Source organism: Lipophrys pholis (genome assembly GCF_963383615.2).
Source record: "Lipophrys pholis genome assembly, chromosome: 2".
NCBI lineage: Eukaryota > Metazoa > Chordata > Actinopteri > Blenniiformes > Blenniidae > Lipophrys > Lipophrys pholis.
In genome coordinates this window covers 1,381,357-1,400,634 of record NC_137636.1, presented here as the reverse complement: position 1 = coordinate 1,400,634, position 19,278 = coordinate 1,381,357, and the positions used below count along the sequence as shown (strand labels likewise).

The window sequence follows — 19,278 nt, the reverse complement described above, 5'->3', positions numbered from 1 at the left end:
ACAAAGCTTTTAATTAAATATCCTTGTAAAAAAGCTCAGAAGAGGTTGAAATTAAAACATGGAGGATTTTCCGTGGTTTCTTTTAGTACAAAACACATTGAAATGTTAAAAAACCATGTCCTTCATTCAAGCACCACATTTTCACTTTGAGTTTTGTCGCATTCAGAAATACGACCATTTACTTGATTGAGATGAATTCGGGCATTTCTGTAGAAAAGATTAAAATCCCACTTGTGAAATACTAATATTGGGAAAAGCCGGTTTTATCTCTGCGGCCTTCAACATGAATGTTTGGACAAATTAACTGATTTGTTGCTAGTTAGTTTTTTTAACAAGCTATAAATTAACAAGCTTTCACTGTCGCAGCGGCTTGAATCTCAGTGTCTGTGGGATCGCCAGTGAAAAGAAATATTAACAGCAATATTATGTTATTAGTCCGTTTTCCTTATCAGATTCAGGGTGATGGTGTCGAGGCAGGGTACAGCCTGGACGGATCCCCACTCGATCGTTGGTTACGAATTAGTCAAATAAATGTTTTTGGATGAGAACGGCCAGCATGCACAGGGAGAACATGTAAATTCAACAGTGAAAGGAACATAACCCTTTATCTTGCAGCGGTTAGTCTAATTTAAATACATGTTTTCTTCGGGTTAGTGAGACTAGTGGGCCAGTTTTGGTCTGCAAGACAAACTATGGTCTTGTGTCATCAGAATTTACCACAAACAAACAAAATGATCTTTTTGAAAAACAAATATAGGAACTAAAAATGAAGTCTGTGTCACATCAGTCAGTTACGCCATTAGTTGGGAGTTTGGGGACAATTTTTCAAATTCAAGTGTAAGTTTTGAACCGTGCTTGATAAGAAGCACAAAAGGAAAAGAGTTAGAGAAACTGTGCTTTAATAAAGTTCACAAAGTCTTCAGAGACACGCAGCGGAATTATTTTTCAACACGAGACATTCTGATGGGGAATGAAGAAATAAAAAAACTGAAGAAAAGCCAATTTCTGGAAACTGTTGACAGATTATTGGACATATTCAACAGAATTACTGGCAGTGATATTATAACATGATCAGTTGCCAAAGAGAGTCATTTCCTTTCGAACAACATTACAGAATGATGCACTTTGAGCTGTCAGCCTTGTGAATGTTTACATTGTGGGTTCTTTGAGGAAATGGATGAGAAATTCTGCCGGGCTTAGTAAAGAGCAGAGCAGTGAATGACCGTGAGTAAAGGCTGAATTGACTTTAAGGAAAGAGAAAACACTAAATGCAGCTTGTTGGGTTTCAAAGCATCTAAATATTCTTTGTATGCATGTTGCATTCGAGCAGAGAACTATTACGTCCGTTACACAGAGCATCATCAGCTGACGGCCTTTTCAGGGCGCCTGTCCACTGACCCAGAAATGCTGACTTTCAGGGTTACTGCCTCCAAGTCTAAAGCTCCATATTTCTGTGCTCAGTCCATTATCTGGGAGCGGGGTCAGTGAGGGACTAGTTACTCTGCCAGACGAGACGGCAACTTCATCAAGACGTCATGTTTGCTTTTTCTTTTTTTCTAAACTCAGGAGAAGCAGCTCCAGGGGAGGATTTGAAAGTGGACTGATCTGAGAAAGAAAGACGTGAATACTTGACTATGGCTCCTCCGCCCCTCAGGGAAACGCAGCGAAGACACAGCTTGCCGTTTTGAACGTTTTTAATGTTAACACCGAGCTGGTGGATGAGAACTTGCTTTTTGTAGTGTTTACAGTTTAGTTCTCGGACTGAGGTGAAGACCAGAACACCAGTATTACTGGATTATTCTAAGAAAAAATGATTTCACGGTACCATTTCTTTCACGGTTGTAACTGTCAATTCTGAGCCGGAACGGTTCCTGAGATAAAATAATTAAGCTCTGAGGTGTCTTGATTTTTGTTTCGTCTCTCCGGTCTTCTGGGATTGTTCTTGTTTGCTGTGACATTGTGTTTCGAAATGCACTTTGATATGGTACAACAGCTGTCATAACCAATTCAATTGCCTCCCGGTCAAGGTGCCTTGACTGACGTCCCCCCGTGAGGCTGATGACATTTCTCTATCGTGAGTGACTTCTCTATACTTCCTGCTCCGTGGTCCCCTGCTGGGCTTTTCATCACAGCACACGGGGAATACAGATGAATTTTCAGGAACAGCCAGAAGGACCGAGGGGGTCAGAGTGACATGATGCATTTCTCTCTGACCTTTCCATTGGGGGAAAAAAATGTTTTGAGGTGTTTGTCATTTCTCATAGACGGCTGCTTTCTCAAGAGACAGAAGATGATCAAATTAGCTCCATCTTCCTGTAACTACAAATCACGACAGACCATCACGTTTTAAAGGTCCACATGAAATGTTTGGTGACATTGAGCAATAACATTGTTTTGCATGAGCGACTGACGCAATTTAGAGTCAACGATTTACAAGCGGCGACACCGAGCAAACAAGTCAATGCATCCATCATTGACAGGCTGGTAATAGAACAAAGAGCAGGACACACAGGGACAGATCTTTCAGGTGTTGGTCTGGAGGCATACACTAAGGTCACGACAATTGAATCCTTCTGTTATTGTCTGACACGGCTTGAGGAAGGATCGGTTTAAAGCTGCGACACGTCCATTTACGGAATGGCATTACAAGGCACTGTGGCAGAAATGTCGGGGGACATTTTAACACTGCAAACAAGGCCGGAAAGGTCAGTCCTTGTTGCAGTAAATGCCAATAAATATTTTTGCGACTGCTCAGATCTGACAACATTTAGTACTTGCGATACGAGGGCCAGTCAAGTATGTATGGGTGGGTGGCAGTACGAAGCCGTTCCTTTTCTTGGATGTACAGGAAGTACGTGATCGATTTCTGGAGTCCTAAAATACATCCCATCTTCACTGAACCGGAACATAACAATCCACTTCACACAACAATGTTTACAAGTGAAAACACAAAACTGTCGTGGCGTTTTGGAGGTCCGTTTTCATGACAGCAGAAAACACAACTATTTGGGAACTTTCCAACCGTGTCGTCGTGTGGATGGCTGAAAACAATACTTTCTGAAAACGCTCGGGCTCCGGCCACATGGAGATGGCAGAGACGCCACTACTGCACATGTGCACCACGGTCGCAGTAAATGGTTCTGCACATGTGCAGGTAGACGGACAATAACAATAGTATTGCCTCCAGAGTGTTATGACTTTCATTCCGTATTCTCCTGGGATTTGGTATTTTGATAGTTGGGAATCACCCATAACATCATCATCTGTCCAGATGAACGTCTGTGTACTTGTCATGTTTATGGTGAATTGTTCTCTGCACATTGCACACATACATTGTGTAAAAACAGTAAAAACACAGTAAAACAGTAATATCACACAGAACATATGGTAGACAGAGGTATTAGCAGTAATCCTGGTCATTTATTCAGGTCAGCAGCATCAAGACAGGAGAAGGTAAGCAAACCCCCCTTCATCCTCCACAACCTAGAAACAGGATGAATCAATGTGGAAAAAAAGGGATAAAATAGGGTTAGTTTAGTTTATTCCATGATAAAAACAAACAACAACGCCCTCTAGTGGCCCTGCATGATAATCATATCGTTTTCAGCATTCCTGTCGTTTCTGTATAAACGGATATCATCGTCAATACGGTGGTTTCGGAAAAGAAAACAGAATGACTACTTTTCACTTGAAACGTCACGTGAACGGGTCCTTTAATTGGTGGAAATACTTCTTATGTTCACCCTGCAAGTGTGTGTGTTGTTGGGGTCTTTTTTGTGAACGGTTGTCCAGATCATTCACTTCCTGTTACTGAAAAGGATGGGATGAATCTCAGAGAGGGGAAAACAGAGGACAACTCTCAACAGAATGTGAACTACACGCTGGACAATTGACTTTTGGGTCCGCTGCCGTCTTGCTGGAAGGGACTCTGTAATTGCAGAGTGAATTAATTGGAGGACCTTCTGTGATGGGATCATCCTTTCAAGGTGGTCCGGAGTACCTGTTTACCCTTGGTCTGGAGCTACTACAAAGCCACCCACCTTCAGTTTGAGCTTACCTTAAAAATTAAATCCTTTTTCCCGTACCGCAGTTCTTTCAGTTGAGCCTGGATTTTTTTGGACTGCAAGAGGAAGATAAGAAAAATAAGTGTTAGCTTATTCAAATAGCGAAATTGGTTTTAGATCACGTAGCAGGATTCTGCCAGCTGCAGCAGAAGACTCCTTTGTGAGTGTTCCCTGGGCATAGCTCTGGCTTAAAGGAAGGGCCTACTGAGGGGAAGAAAATATCAAATCTACCCTTCACTGAACAGCATAGTCCACACAATGATGCAGTCATGCACTGGCTTCTTGCCCACTGTCTAAACCTGAATTCTCACTCCCACTACACACATTACCGCGCACATGCAGCTTCTCAGGGTTACGGTGGGCTCGCGCCTGTCACCGCTAAGCAGCACACACACACAAACAGAGCGGCTCGCCGCCGCCGCCTTGGAACATGCACAGTGACCAGCTCTGCCTGACACTCGCCAGGCTGCTCCACTCCAGCAGGCACAGTCTCCCACATAGCTTGATACACAGACGCCCTCCAAGCCGCTCGTGATCGTGAGCACGAACACTGGAAAACCTCCACGAGGGATTCAGACACGTTTCAGAATGTTGCTCTTCGAGTCCACGTCTTTTGTTTTTTAGTTTTTATTCAGAGTCTTACACGAGCTGTGCTGCATGGTACACAGATACACTGCTTCATTCAAGTTGAATCTCAAAGATGTTTGAAGTTCTAAAGCAATGGATTGATAGGTCAGTGCATGATACTTCGGTTAATATGAGAGTTTACTGAAGAGCACGCGACTCAACGATCCAGTTATGCTTTCAAATTCCATTTTTTTCTGTCTGGATATTTTTTTTCCATCTATCCACTGTGCCATGTGTCCCATGTGATTTTTTCTTTATCTCCTCTAACTTCCTTGACACAGGCAGTTAAAGTGTGACATGAGGTGCATCTTCTTTCAAAAGCACTGTGAACACATTGCTGAGGGACAAATTCACTTCACAGGGTTTTTGTATGCTTGATGAGCACCTGTGTTATATCATGAAAATGCTCTGTCTTGTTATTCAGCCGTCCCAGGCGGTTCCATGTCCCAAGACACCCGTCACTGTCTCATGTAACTGGTTTCAAAAGTGGCATCCTGGGGCTCCCCGTTTAAAAAGAGAGAGAGAAAAAAAAAAAAGTGAAGTTGGGTAAACAAATAGCAAAGTTGACGGTTCAATTCAAAGGTCTGTTGTTCTGTGAAGTGATGTGTGATATTACTGATCTCAGCTCTGATCCAAAACCAAATGAACGGAGGGCTGCTACCCATCTTCAATACGTGTCAAACATACAAGCCTGTGGGCCAAACGCAAGAAACTCCACTCTGGCCGGCCAAGCCACCACGCACATGGAAAAGATTCCCTCCTTTCTTAAGAGTAGAGGACACAACACGATCCTGAGTCTGGAGCCGAGTTATCGGCGACACCGTCATCAAAGCTAGCCGCCATGTTGCTATCAAGCTAGCCTGAAAGCCACGGCGTCGTTGGGTTTTTTATATTTCACTGTTGTTTGCGTCAGAATGTTTCATTTAAATTACTTTATTTTGACATTGTTGTAATTTTTTGTAAAGTAATTATTTGTCATACATGTATTCTCCGCCACGACAAAGAAAAAACTTAAAAGTTTAAATTTAAAGGCCACTGGCCCTCTTTTACCCGTCTGGCCTACTCAAGAGGAAATTTGGCCACTGAACTAAAATGTGTTTGACACCTGGTGATAGAAAAGCTCAACATGTTAAAGTCGTCCGAAACTGATGTGTTAATTCACATTTTGTTGCCCAAAGTATTTTTTTCCCCTCATCACAGCTCCAAATATGACTGTGCTACCCGTAAGCATGTATCTGAACACATAACAGCTGGAGCGCCAGCACGTGTAAAACATATATTCATCCGCATTTCCAATAATAATCACATATAGAAAAACATGTAAGCACATCAGGCAGGAGGAAATGGGACTGAAATGGCTTATTAAGCTCGATGTAACCGCACAAATTTAATTTAGGAAAAAGGCACAAAAAACGGAAATATTGATATTTGTTCCAGAAACAGATATCCAGTATGTGACTTCAAATATATTGTTTTGTACATCACTGATTCAGGACATTTAAAATAAAGCATTTTAGTATTTATCCAGTGACGATGTTGGTTATTCCTCTTTCTTTTATGTTATTGTGTTTTACTCTCACAGTACATTAACTGATCATTTCCACCTTATTAAGATTTAGATTATTTTCTAAAAGCACTTTCAATTGAATTTTACATAACATGGACTCTATAGTTTAAACTTATTATTATTAACCTTTAATATTATTTGAAAGGAGGCCTCATGGTCGAAGGGATCAGAAAACCTTTTACTGAACTCTAGTGAGAGTTTAAAGCCATAAATGGTGATTTTTGTTTCTTTTATTTTGCCCTCATAAAGAGTTAAGTGGCCATAGTGCAACAAGTTGTGGAGTATAAACTTATAAATGAAAAGATCTGAATTTACTGAGCTTTCTGATCGGAAAAACCCCAAAACGTGACGTGTCTATTTTGGATAAATTGCAGTGTGTGTGCTGTTTTTCTCTCCCCATGAGAATCACTGCAGAGATTCTCTCTTGTTCCTCCTGATGGCTCAAATCCTAAATGGACATTAACTAAATTCTAAATGATTGCAAACTATAAAAAAAATATGCAGTGACACAGTGTTTTACAAGCTTGGTGTGAATTACGCGTCCTCTCTTCCTTCTGTATCAACAGGAGTCATTATTCTCAGGAAGAGGATGATGACATGTTAATGCGTCTTTGGCACTTATTTTCAAACTGGCCAGGTTGATGACTTATTTATTGACAGACACAAATATACTGCATCAGCCTAGTCTCTATGATTTGGCATCATAATTGAGATGTTTATGTGATTCACACTCAGTTGTCTGTGTAACAGATTTGCTTATATTTTTTTGACAAAAAGTTATAAAATAGGAATAAATAGACATTTCTTACTGAAGGACTACTTCAGTAAAGGCAAACAGCTCGTAGCAGTCATTAATAATGCTTTAGAAGAGTGATTTAGTGTTCGGTTCCTTATTCTTGAAGATGTGGCTTTTCAGGTGTATATGCTCCAATGTTCTCCAGCCCTCCACTACTTTTGTGGTTTTCTGCTGGGCAGGAAGAATAAAGAAGCCTCAGAGCTTGAAGTAATGGGCCGACTTGGCTGAAAAACAACCCTAATAAACATAGTAAACCTGAACCCGTGAGACTCCAAGGACAAACTTATCTATTGCACCCTGCGGGATGCTATGTTCAAGAATGCATTGATATAATTCAAAGCCTTTTATAAAAAAAATGGTACAAGAGTACATACAAATGTGGTGGAAAAGACAGCCCTCTTTCATACAAAGACTAAGCTTCATGGAGGAATGACTGGTGACCCAGGCCACCCTCTAGTCTGCAGTGCTCGCCAGAGTCATTTAATCCAGGTGAGGGAGATTTTTAATTTGTCCCAATCAGGAAAATAGTCTTACTTATAGTTAGTGGGGCACCAAATTGACTTGGGAAGTACTTTTCTTCACCTTTAATTTAAGTAAAAATTTCAATATGTCGCAATTTTTTATGGTAAGAGTTAGGGTGTGTGTGTGTGTGTGTGTGTGTGTGTGTGTGTGTGTGAGGCCATAAATATTAGTGCCATTATACCTAAATGTCTAAGGTTTAGATGCAGCTCCTTTCTCTTAATGATCATAACTCTCAAAAGATGGAATTATGTTTCACCGTTTCCTCTCAGAATCATTGTAACTCTAGTCTCCAGTCAGAACTCTTGTCAGAAATATATTTAAGCTTGTATTGTTATTTTATTCAAAGGAAAGTCTTGGCTGTCTTCCTGTCAGTTGGTCCACTTCTATTCAAGACGTGGACAGGCATTGTTGTCCTCTGCTCCCTGAGGTCAGCGCTCATCTCTTTTCCTCAGTTCCTTTTTTTTTTTTTTTTTTGACAATTTGCTGTACACCATTCACTGTGGTCTCATTTTTTATTTAAATTATTATTTCTAGTGGCCACAACCAGAGGAATCTTGAGCCAGGCTCCTCCCCTTTGTGGTAAATTGGTGGTAGGATGCGTTACCGAGCCCCATCAGATCCACAGTCTCATTCAATTTTCAAGAAAAGGCTCAAGGTCAAACAAACACCTCCATAATGAAGAGGTGATCTGCACTACCTGCCTGACAAACTCATTGAAAGAAAAGCATGTTATTGAGCCTGGTCGTGCTCTCGCACCAGATTCTCAGGTGTACATAGTTTTACTTATAAATATATGTTAATGTGGAACCTGACTGTGGTCCTACTATCCTATTATTCTAATTAATGTCTACAATTGTACTATATATCCTATAGACTTCACTGTTGCTTCCATTCTATAAATAGCTCCTCTTTTGTTTTCCTTGACATGTGAACTGTCAGTGTTAGTCAGTAGTCGTCTATGGACGAGTGGGAATGCACTCGATTTTCGCCTTCTTTTAAAGCAGCTCTTTTGAAGGAGCTTTACGAAACAGTGGCATGGAGGGCTGCTTTTTCTCGTGAATATCCATCCATAGTATTTGCTCATCGTCATGATTTTGGGATAATTTACAAGTTAGCAATACTTGCTTCATAGTAACCCTACCCCGCCTCTGATTGGCTCATCAGCCCTCATGCTGAACGGTAAACATGGCCTCAACCAATGAAATCAGTGAATACAATGAGCACTAGCCAATCAGAGGAAGACTAAGGTGGGTCTTTTTTATTTTGTATTAGCACCGTTGCTTCACGGTACTTCATGTTCCATGAGCAGTTTGCAGGCTGGGTTTGTATGTTCATGGGTTTTCTCTGGTTTCTCTGGGTTTCCACTACAATCCATAGTGTTCGGTTGGTTCAATGAGCTGCATGTGTGATGGTCGTCTGACCCTCTGAGTCAGCCTCGTGATGGACGACAGCCTGCTCAGGGCTGCTGTTTGAAGTCAGCTGGGCTCGGCTCCAGCTGCCACTGACCCTAAGTTGATTAAAGTGGATATATAGAAGATTGATGAATTGATAGTCCTACACTATCAATCCATCTCTTCTTATATTTGGTGTTTAGCTCAAAACTGGGTGAAATTCCTTTAGGCACATGAGAAGAAATCACTGATCCCAAATAATTTGATACTCACCTAAAATGTATGTTATCCACTGTATTATCACTTCCTAGAGGGCTGAGTCTAGATGTATTTTTCCCTTTAGAACGAACAGGGAAACTAACACTATGTACCTTTGGAACACTGGTAAACGGTGACATTTGTTCCTATTTGGTATGGATGCAATGTGGCCATAAGTCAGTGTACAATAAATCACCCAGTGGGAGAACAACATGAGAGCTGCACATAACAATAAGGCAGATGCAACGAGATATAAAGACAACATGAACCCGGCAGGTGCAGGAAAAGTGTGCAAATGTCTTCAGACATTTTCATGATGCATTCGTATGTGCAGTCGCAGTAGGAGCACAGCAGCCCTTCAGGTTTGCAATGTCTCCATCCCCATTTAAACAGATTGGCCCATTTGTGGAGTGTCTCCGAATGGCTGAAGTAAGCTCAATGAGGTAGACCACTGACTGGCTGACAGCCAAAGTCTTTCTGCCTCAAGTAGAGATATTTTGTTTCAATCATTTCAGTCAAGATAATCTGATTTATTCAGTACGGATACAGAATAAAGTACAACAGCATAGTAATGCATTTGTTTTATTTAAAGATTCTGTTCTTGTATGCTCCCTGTGCACACATTTATTGTATTATAGGAAACATCAGTGAAGCTAGAAATACACAATATATTTTAAAATAACCAAAGCAGCCAGGCATCAAACTTTCATATGTCAGAAAGCGCTTTGATTTCTGATTCTCGGAAGAATCCTAAGGCATTCTAATATTACATGACATTTGACTATATATATCTCATCCCTTTGCTGCTTCCTGGCAGGACAGAAAAACCAATAAATGTGTGAAGACTTGGCGATGACGATGAGACAAATGATGAAGGCCTTACGGCTGAAGACAGCTATGCAAATGATTGGGAGTTAAACATCTTTCCTGGTTCTCATATCAAACCTGCACTTAAGGCTGCCCTCTTGAATCTCAAACATAATGGAAGCAGAATGAGTTCTGCAATGAAGATTTCTGATCTGTGGGCAAATTCTCAAGAGATTGCTTTGTAAAATGTCATAAAGAAAGATCCATCGACGTAATCGATAAGTAGGAACCAGGCATGTTATTTAGGTCTCAAAAGAAGTCCAGTTAAAAATAGAACTATAGAAACAAACAGCACTTGTGAAAATAAGTGCTGCCTCGTTAGTAAAGACTAGTGTGGTTTGTTTCTGAGCTCATTCATTGCCCTGAACTATAGATAATGATATCGTCCTGTCCAATTGGAACAGCCCTGTGGGATTAATTACACGAGGCCATTCACCTTGAAATTCATCATTACAGGAAATCCCCCCCAAATCCAGCGTATTATATTTTATCTGCATGCATGAGGTTCAGGGTACAAGATGTTTCCATTAAATCCAAAATCCGTGAATGAAACAGAATTTCATTGATTAGACGGCTGTAATCCAGAAGTAACGCTCTCCTTTACTGGACGGTCTTAACCTTGATACTGACTCAACTTTCCTGAGTGATCAGGTGCTTCCCCCGGAGACCGCGGCTGTCTGGTTCTGAAAGGCAGCATGACAGTTTTCCAATGGAGCGGCTAAAGAACAAAAACAACCACACGTGTACGGCAAGGAGCCAGAGCTTCAGTCAGTTAGTTTCTTTTCCTGGCATGAATGGAGAGCTTGTGTTAATGTTAAGCTTTAAACAGCAGATAACCTTGTGCAACACAGATCAGGAGTCTGAGTCGATGGTTCTCTATAGGAGTCAGATCCTCTCTCCAGGCCGGAGGGGAGAACCTAAATGAATGATGGGAGGAGCGATTGTAAGATGTTTTCTCTTGCTTTATGTGTAAAGCAAAGCAATCTGCGTACCGGTTGGTCTTCAACCTCACCCTCTCCTAATGCCATGGACTTTGCGTCATGGCTAAACAAAGGACACAGAGAGCGAAGGTGGGTCTTCCTCCTGCCTCTGCAGGGCGGTGTTCCTCACTCCACTTCACTCCACCTGAGAGCAAGGAGCTCCACTGATAAAGTGGAGGTACCAGTTGAGCTGGTTTGGACATCTGATTGAGATGCTGCTGAGAGGAGGACCGGAGGTCGGCGTAGGACACGCTACTGAGATTACATCTCACTGTTCGCTTAGGAGCAGCTCTAGTTTTCATATTCCTCCTAACTAATGGATGTATACAAATAATTGGTGTCATATTATTAACCATTTACTGTTTTCACATGCTTCCAAGCTGGTATTTTTGTGTAGTTTTTTTTTTTTAAGTGCTTTTATTTTTGAAGCACAATTGTAACACAGTTATTATCACTAGAAGAACAGGGAGAATTATTTATCAAATGGAAATGCAACCAGTCAGTTCTTATGACCCATTCAAATGAAGTTGGTACTTTTAAAACGACTATTTTTTGCTGCAATTACACTTAAAATGAGCTCATATTTTCCTTCAAATTGTCATGGGAATAAAAAGTCAGGGCAGCTACGGTGGTTCGTGGTTCCTGCTCTCACTTCATAGCAAGACGGTCATGGGTTAAAGTACTGTATGGAGTTTGCATGTTCCCGCAGTCCAAAAACAAGCAAGTGAGGTTAATTGGTGACGCTAAATGTCTCCTCGGTGTGAAAGTGAGTGTGAGTGGTTATCTGACTGGTTGCCCTGTGATGGACTGTCCAGCTGTACCCTGCCCGCGCTCATAGTTAGCTGTGATTGGCTCCAGTGGCCTGCTATACTGAAGAGGACATCCGATTATGAGTGTTCTGTCAAACTGCCTGTGAGCGGCTTCTGCCTCCCTCTCCACAGTCAACAAGGATCAGCGGCTGCTCAGCTCTCAGAAAGGCCAGGTATAAGAGGCGTGCCTGTCAGGTGTGGAGGAACTCCATGGCAGAGCTCACCTCGCAACAAAAACTTGGTCCCCTCTTGATTGTGACGGTACTGTGGTGTGCAAACTCTTCACAAACTCACATGAACAGCTGTTTCTTTACCTAAAAGAACTTCCGCCTGCTGTTTTGAAAAAGAAAAAGAATTTGAAGGTAAGGTTCTTGGAGTAACGTCCAGTTCGACGCTTGAAAAACTAGTACACAAAAAACAAAAACTATTTTAAAACCTGTAATGCTTTTCTTTGAGAAACGCAGTGAAAAAGGTTTATGATGTGAATAAACCTGCATTCGAGTCTCATCTGACGCTTCCTGCCAGAGAAAATTCAAATTACCTTCATATATTTTTCTCAATGTTTTATCCGTATTGTCACACCCTCTCTTTAGGAAAAATGAGAATGAGATAAAGAAATCGACAATTGTTTCTCTGACTTGTTTTTGAGAGTCATAAACAAAAGTGACATGCAGAAGTGGCTGCATCCATCTTAGTAGATATTTGTCTGGGCACCCTCTACCCGTTCTGAATCACTTGGAATCAATTTAGTGCAAACAATGACACATCATTGAACTGTTTTCACAGAGGCTGAGCCAAATGGACTAACAAGGCCAAGAGTCTTATTAGCCCTATTAACCCTCATAATGTCTAATGGAGTCGTTTGCTCCATGCACCCAAATAGACTCAAAAACATACAAACCATATTTCATGGCAATAGTCTCACTCACGACAGCCATAATTGTTAGTCTAAGGAAGATCAACATTATAAATGATTCTATCTATCTTCTTCTACACCTGACTTATTGAACTTGGAGTTCCAGCGGTGCTGGAGCCGATCCCCGATCATAGTGAGTACAAGGCAGATCACCAGTTCTTCATTGGAAAAATACAAAGACACGCACAATACTATCACACACCAAGGCCCCATCTACAGGTAGTTAGTTACTTTACTGATCCCGTTGGGGAAATCACCTCACTGAATTTATACTTGTATTGAAATACGTTAACAAGAGGCAGTGGGTTGATGCATTGCAGAGAGATGCATTTGTTCTCTGCAGGCATTCTTAGCAATACAACAGTAGTTTTACGTAAGTATACATTTTCACAACTCTTTCCGCCTCTGATTGTCTGTGATTTCTCTGCTCTGAACTTGGAAATGGTAATTTCCCAATCAATGAGAGCATTTCACAGTATCAAACACCAAGCAAACTTTGTAAAAGGAAAAACTAAGTGAAGCTCTTTTGGCTTTGTCATCAGAACCGACAAGTCAACGGCCCACATCTCGATCCTCCTCTCTCTGATAGAAAGACACAAGGCGAGCAGAGTTAAATCAGCTTGCTCGAAACGATTATCACCTCAAATAAACTCTCCTATCACACAATACGAGAAGTCCCAAAGCCAATTTTGACAAGATGCGAGCACAAATTACTCCCAAAGTCAAGCTGCTGTTTACCCAAACAAAATCTTAAACTGTATCATGTGCAACAAAAGGAGCCAGTGATTAGAAAGTGTATCTGAGGCCAGATAAAATAGATCTGGCCTAGTCTCAGTTCTTGGTCATGGCTTCAAAGCTTTGATTTAACATTCAAAGATTTTATCACAAGTCTTTCTTTCACTGTGACTCATTCAATGCTATGAGGAAGTCTCAACTAAGAAAGTCTTTTGAAGCCTGAAAACACATTTACGAGACGACCATTGACTAAAAGTTCAATGATGATTGTTGTGAAGGGTTAATCTAAGGTCAGCTTTTGATGTTTGATATTGACTTTAATGAAATACAGTGAGAAATTATATATCGTCATTAACATGAGAATGGACATATTTTGGTTTATGTATTTGAAGAGTACAGTAGAAATGAATGAATGAACAATAACACAAACAAATGTTTCAACAGGAGTACTTAGAAAAGATTTTTATAAAGTACTACGTCTTTTAAACATCCCCTCAATTAACTCACATTATTTGCATGAATTCTTGCTTATATTTGTTACACACAACAACCAATTCCCATTTTTGCAACCATACCTTACAACTGTATTATATTCCTAGATTATTTACAATATGGAGGATCACGAAATAAACACATTTCACTCAAACAGTCTTTCAACAATTTTTTTAGATTTGCATTTGAGCTCTCTATAACAGGGGTTTATTCTCAAAGTTTCGTAGCTGAGGGCCAATTTAGGAACACAAAATTGGACTGAGGGCCGCCAAAGAATTATAATATGGAAAAACTGACAAATAAATCCCATTTCTAATCAATTTAATTACCAGGATGCATGATCTACATTAGTATGCATCCAGTATAGTACTGCGTCTTTATGTTTGGAACCTTGTATGGGTTAATGTGGGACAACGGATGGAAATTAGCACTGATCTAAATCCAGCATAATTACAGTAACCTCATGAAGAGATGGCCTGGTCATTAATATACACTGTCCCATCCAAATAAACTACTAAATAAAAAGTAATATGCAATAAATACATTTTGAATAATAATGAGGCTAAGCCTGGCAAAACTTAAGAAAACCTTGGAAACATTGTTATGCACACAAAATCCAAAATGGGGTTTTCTGCCCTCTACAGTAACCTTTGGGATATGGCAGTACAGCGTGCCGTCCATTTCAGAATATATGTAAAAACGTATTTAGAACAGTCAGTCAGTCGAAGGGCATGTTCACACAAGAACGCCGTTTCACGTAAACGCTTTTGGCCAATCATCCACACTGGGCGGCGTTTTAGGAGCCAGAATTATAATTTTTTTTTTCTCGGCTTTGAGGTGTGGAGGGGCAAGACAGGGGCAAGATAGTGACAATGCCACCCCTTCTTCTGCGTTTTTGGGGTATTTGGTGAGTCACAGCGCCCCTAAAGCTCACACCTGTAATTACCGCTTCTCACTAGACCTAGCTACCTATACTATACAGATACTATATATACTATTGGATTAAAACCAACAACTCTAATTGATTGCACTTTGAGAACCTATGCTCTAGAGGCTAATCCACCAACTCATTCCACAGATCGATCGTACACACTGAAATACACACACTTTTATTGAGCGTGTATTCAGTGTGAGTGTATTTCACCATGTATAAAATAAAACAAACCAGGTTCTAGCCAACTTACTCCGTTACAGCTGGACAAACTTTTAATTGAATAATGTTTGCAATTACCTGAAGCAGTAGTTTTGCAGCTTCATCTCTTTCTGTCACTCTGAAGTAATTACAAGTTTAGTCTGTGGCCTTTTTCCTTTGAACATAAATAAGTTTGTGGGATGAAAGCAGGGAGGGGTGGAACAGTGTTCCTCCTGTTGATTTATTTCAACATTTATAGCTTTCTCCGGGAATTGAAGGCAGTGACCTCCATCTACCTGCGTTCAAGAAGAAGCTAGTAGCTATTTGCTCCCCAAGGATCTCCAAGTCTACCCGACCTGATAGCCGTTCTTCAGAAATAATCCTGAACACAGAACGCAGCTCAGTATGACAGAGAGCTAAAGATGAAATATTAGGATATATTATCTCCACGCATAAAGTTACCCAACCATATATTATCACAGTTTTCATCTGTTCCGATTGTGAGGGATATTCTGGCTCGGTATCGAGTGACCCACAACTTCAATCAGGGCCCCTTCAACGCCTTTGTACTCTTTCCAACTCTTCCCTGAAGTGTTCTAATCAGACATGCTGTGCAGTCAAATGAGCCATCATCATCTCAGAGTTGAATATGCGATGATGGCTTGGATAAGCTCAGCTGATGTAATGTCGGGGAACGTCTGACTGGAGGATTTATGGAAGGAAGCCTGTAATTTTCAACACCAATTTTCTTGCATCTCAGGAGAAGGAGCTCACAGTGCCGGAGTCGACTTTAGGTCAGGCCCTTCAAGTGCTTCCAAACTCCAAATATGTTATAATCACTCAGGTCAGTTCAGTTACAGAGTTCTTTTTGTTCCTCCCCATCCATTCTTCCTTCGTATCGTCACAGTTCACATTCAGAAGCTTCATGAACAACCTCACAGTTTGATGAGAAGTTAAAATACTCCCATCATATGAATGTTATTTTATGTAGTAATTGTATGGTTGAATATTGACAGTATTGCCACAGTTGTTGGGATAGCATATATTTTCTATAGCTCGATTTTTACAATTTCAAACTTGAGGTATTGTCTAATCTTTATATAAAATCTCAATATATCTTCATAAAACTTACAACAAAGTGATTTTCTAATATGTAGGTGTAGGATCAGAATGTACATATATTTATCTGATACTGTAAGTTTTGGATATTAATATAGGAGCAAGGGGATTAATGGTAAATGAGGACTGGGACTTGTTGTATGTCATAGGCTTTAAGCATTGGCGAGGCCTCTCCAGTATGTTTTAACAAAACAATCAAAAGGTTTATCGTCCCTTTATTTCTTTCTATTGTGAGGTCTTCCTAAAATGTTTACTTTCTTTTTTAAATCACGAAAACTTGACGACAGCACAACAACACCCAGTGGAATAATACTAAGGCAGAAAGTTTCACTATAAAAAGTTACCTGACGGCTGATTGAGGAATTTAACGACCACAGAAGTAATTCTGCAGCAAAACAGCAGGTTGCCATGTTGGCATGTTGGCTGACCAGCAGCCACCAAACTGCTGAAAGTGGAGCGCCCCCCCCCCCCCCCCCCCCCCCCCCCCCCCGTTTAGGCAGTAATCAATGAAACACTGAGCAGCCTAAATTTAAAGTGTATGCAGGCGGTTATTATGGGGATAAGGGTGATCCATTTATGCACATCAATATTTAAATGCTAGCAGGGTTTGTTAATATATGCTCTGTTTTTACACTTCCATTTGCCAGCTTATATCTTTACTTCTTACCTGAAATGGCAAAGTTGTTCTGTCATTCAGACCTTGTTTATAGCATCTGGAGCACTGATAAAACAAGCACTGCTGCTTGTGGATAGGTCAAGCCCCAGTTTTTAGGGGTTTTTTTCTAAAGAGTTCCATCACTGCACCAAGGTTTCCATCTATCAAGCTGTCTACATCATCACACTGCACAATGTAAAAATCTTATTCCACACACTGGGATGCTGGAAAAGCTTCAGCAACTGCATGACTGCATAACAATAAAACCCACAATTACGCAGAATCAGCTGCTTTAACTTGAGCATGTCATCACGGTGCCCTGAGGAGACACTGGCCTGGAAGATCCTGCATGGCTAAATTACAGCGTGAGCGTCGGTCAGCAGGAAGTGGCAGTTCAAAGCTCAGCTCAAGGCTTGGCTAAGGATATGAACCTGGTGGAGGCTGCTGACCAAAACAACTGGCAGCAGAGCTGGAGCGAGGAAGGGAGGGGGGAAGCGACGGCAAAGAAGAAAAAAAAAATGGCACAGACGAAATGCACTGGAATCTGCTCTGAATACAACCTGAGCCCCTCAGATTGCACCGCACGGCCGTCAAAGAGAGACTGTCAGAGACAAGTTGTACTCTGATTCACACGGGCAGCCCAAAAACCAAGCAAGACAGTCTGTGAGAGTGCATGAGAGAGAGGAGAGGGGCAAGGACGAGCCATTTCTAACCATTTGCTGGTATTCTGTAGATACCTCTCGTACAGGTAGCACCAAGTAACATTGACAAAATAATTGGGAATTTCTTACTAGGGTTTGAAGCAATCACAAGAATGTAAACACATTATATTTCATAGATATTATACTGAACACATATTGTATTTATTTATTTATTTTATTCAACTTAGAACAGGGGTGTCAAACATAAGGCCCGTAGATCAAAACCGGCCCAAAAGAGGCTCCAGTCCAGCCAAACCACCAAGGAAATAGTCAACATTTCAAAGAAAGCATCTATTTTGAAATCTTTTTTTAGAAAATGTCTTAAATAGCGGACATAACGCAACACCGAGACCCCAGCTGAGATATCGGTGATGCTGCTATGAAAGCTAAAAAACTAGCAGTAGTCTCAAAGCCATGTGGTCAGAGGAAGTTTGTAAAAACGTGCATAATGCATCAGAATTTGGGGGATATTTCACTCTAATTTGCACCAGAAAGTATCACAAAAATTCGCTTTGTGTTGAATTTGTAATAATTGTTTGGTTTTGCAAAAATATAAACATTTTGATCCTAACGACAACAAATAAAAGTTTAAATTTAAAGGTTATAATGGCAGTATTTTACGGGTCCAGCTCAGTCAAGAGGAAATTGGGCTGTTTGTGGACCCTGAACTAAAATGTGTTTGACACCCCTGATCTAGAGTCAGTGTCATGTGTTGTAAAACAGTTCATCATGACATAATTAAAATGCTTACCTCTTCGGCATAGGCGTCACATAGCTTGTTTCCGGAGAGTAGTTTGTTTTTCAAACTCTTGTTCTGGGGAGAGAGAGAGAGAAAAAAAGAAGTCATGACATTTCTGTCTTCACTGCATGCTCTCTTAGCATTTCCTATGAGAAGCACTCCTGACTCAATATCTCCAGCAGGAGGTTGAGCAGGAGGCCTGGCAGCTCGGTTGCATCATCCCAGACGACTGTGTGGAGCAGCCAGGAGGGGCATGGTAAAGGTTAACACAGCAGCTCAGGGCCAGACCCCCATTGAACTTTAAAACGTGATCACAAGAGCCTTAAAGTCATTTGGATGGCAGTAAGTGGGGAGGTGCCACGGTATGGTTCAGAGGGTCTCATCGCTGGGTGCCACTTTATCCCCGTTACAGTTTGTCTTTGAAACAATCGGCGCCAAAGGGACTGACTTGACTGTTCAAAGGCAATGCAGTGTGGAATATTTATTTACATGATAAGTCAAATTATTACAGGAGAAGTTTATTGTTATGCGTCAATGTCTCTACTCTGAGTGTGAATGTTTGACTTGTGATTTAGAATAAATGGTCTTGAAACAAACCAGAAAACCTTTATTCAATGGATTCTGGGTTTGAAACTCATCCTGTCTTCCTCCACCTTGAGTTAAACCTCCGTTTATTGCCCAAAAGCTCCAATATTACCCAGAGTCCCAGGTTAATATCAAAAGAAGGGAACTGACATGACTAAAATACATATAATTAATGCACATCTCTCTTTTGTGAAACTTGCTGTGGGACTGGCAACACATCACATCACCGGCTACATTTTTCCTGGAGGACCTTCGCCTTCTCTGGTCGACATAACCCCTCATCTTCTGAATTATTTGTGTAGTTTGTGAATGTCTGTCTCCCA

The 19,278-nt window shown here is 40.9% G+C and overlaps 1 protein-coding gene across 1 annotated transcript in view; it reads right to left on the bottom strand.

The window, feature by feature from the left end:
• luzp2 (leucine zipper protein 2) overlaps nucleotides 1-19,278 on the bottom strand; it is a 213,067-nt gene that overhangs the window by 27,651 nt on the left and 166,138 nt on the right. Inside the window, exons 6-7 of the mRNA XM_080458465.1 lie at nucleotides 18,383-18,445; nucleotides 4,058-4,120 (exon numbers count right to left, since the gene is read on the bottom strand). Of these exons, the coding sequence (XP_080314591.1) occupies nucleotides 4,058-4,120; nucleotides 18,383-18,445 (126 nt within the window). The remainder of the gene's footprint in view (nucleotides 1-4,057; nucleotides 4,121-18,382; nucleotides 18,446-19,278) is intronic.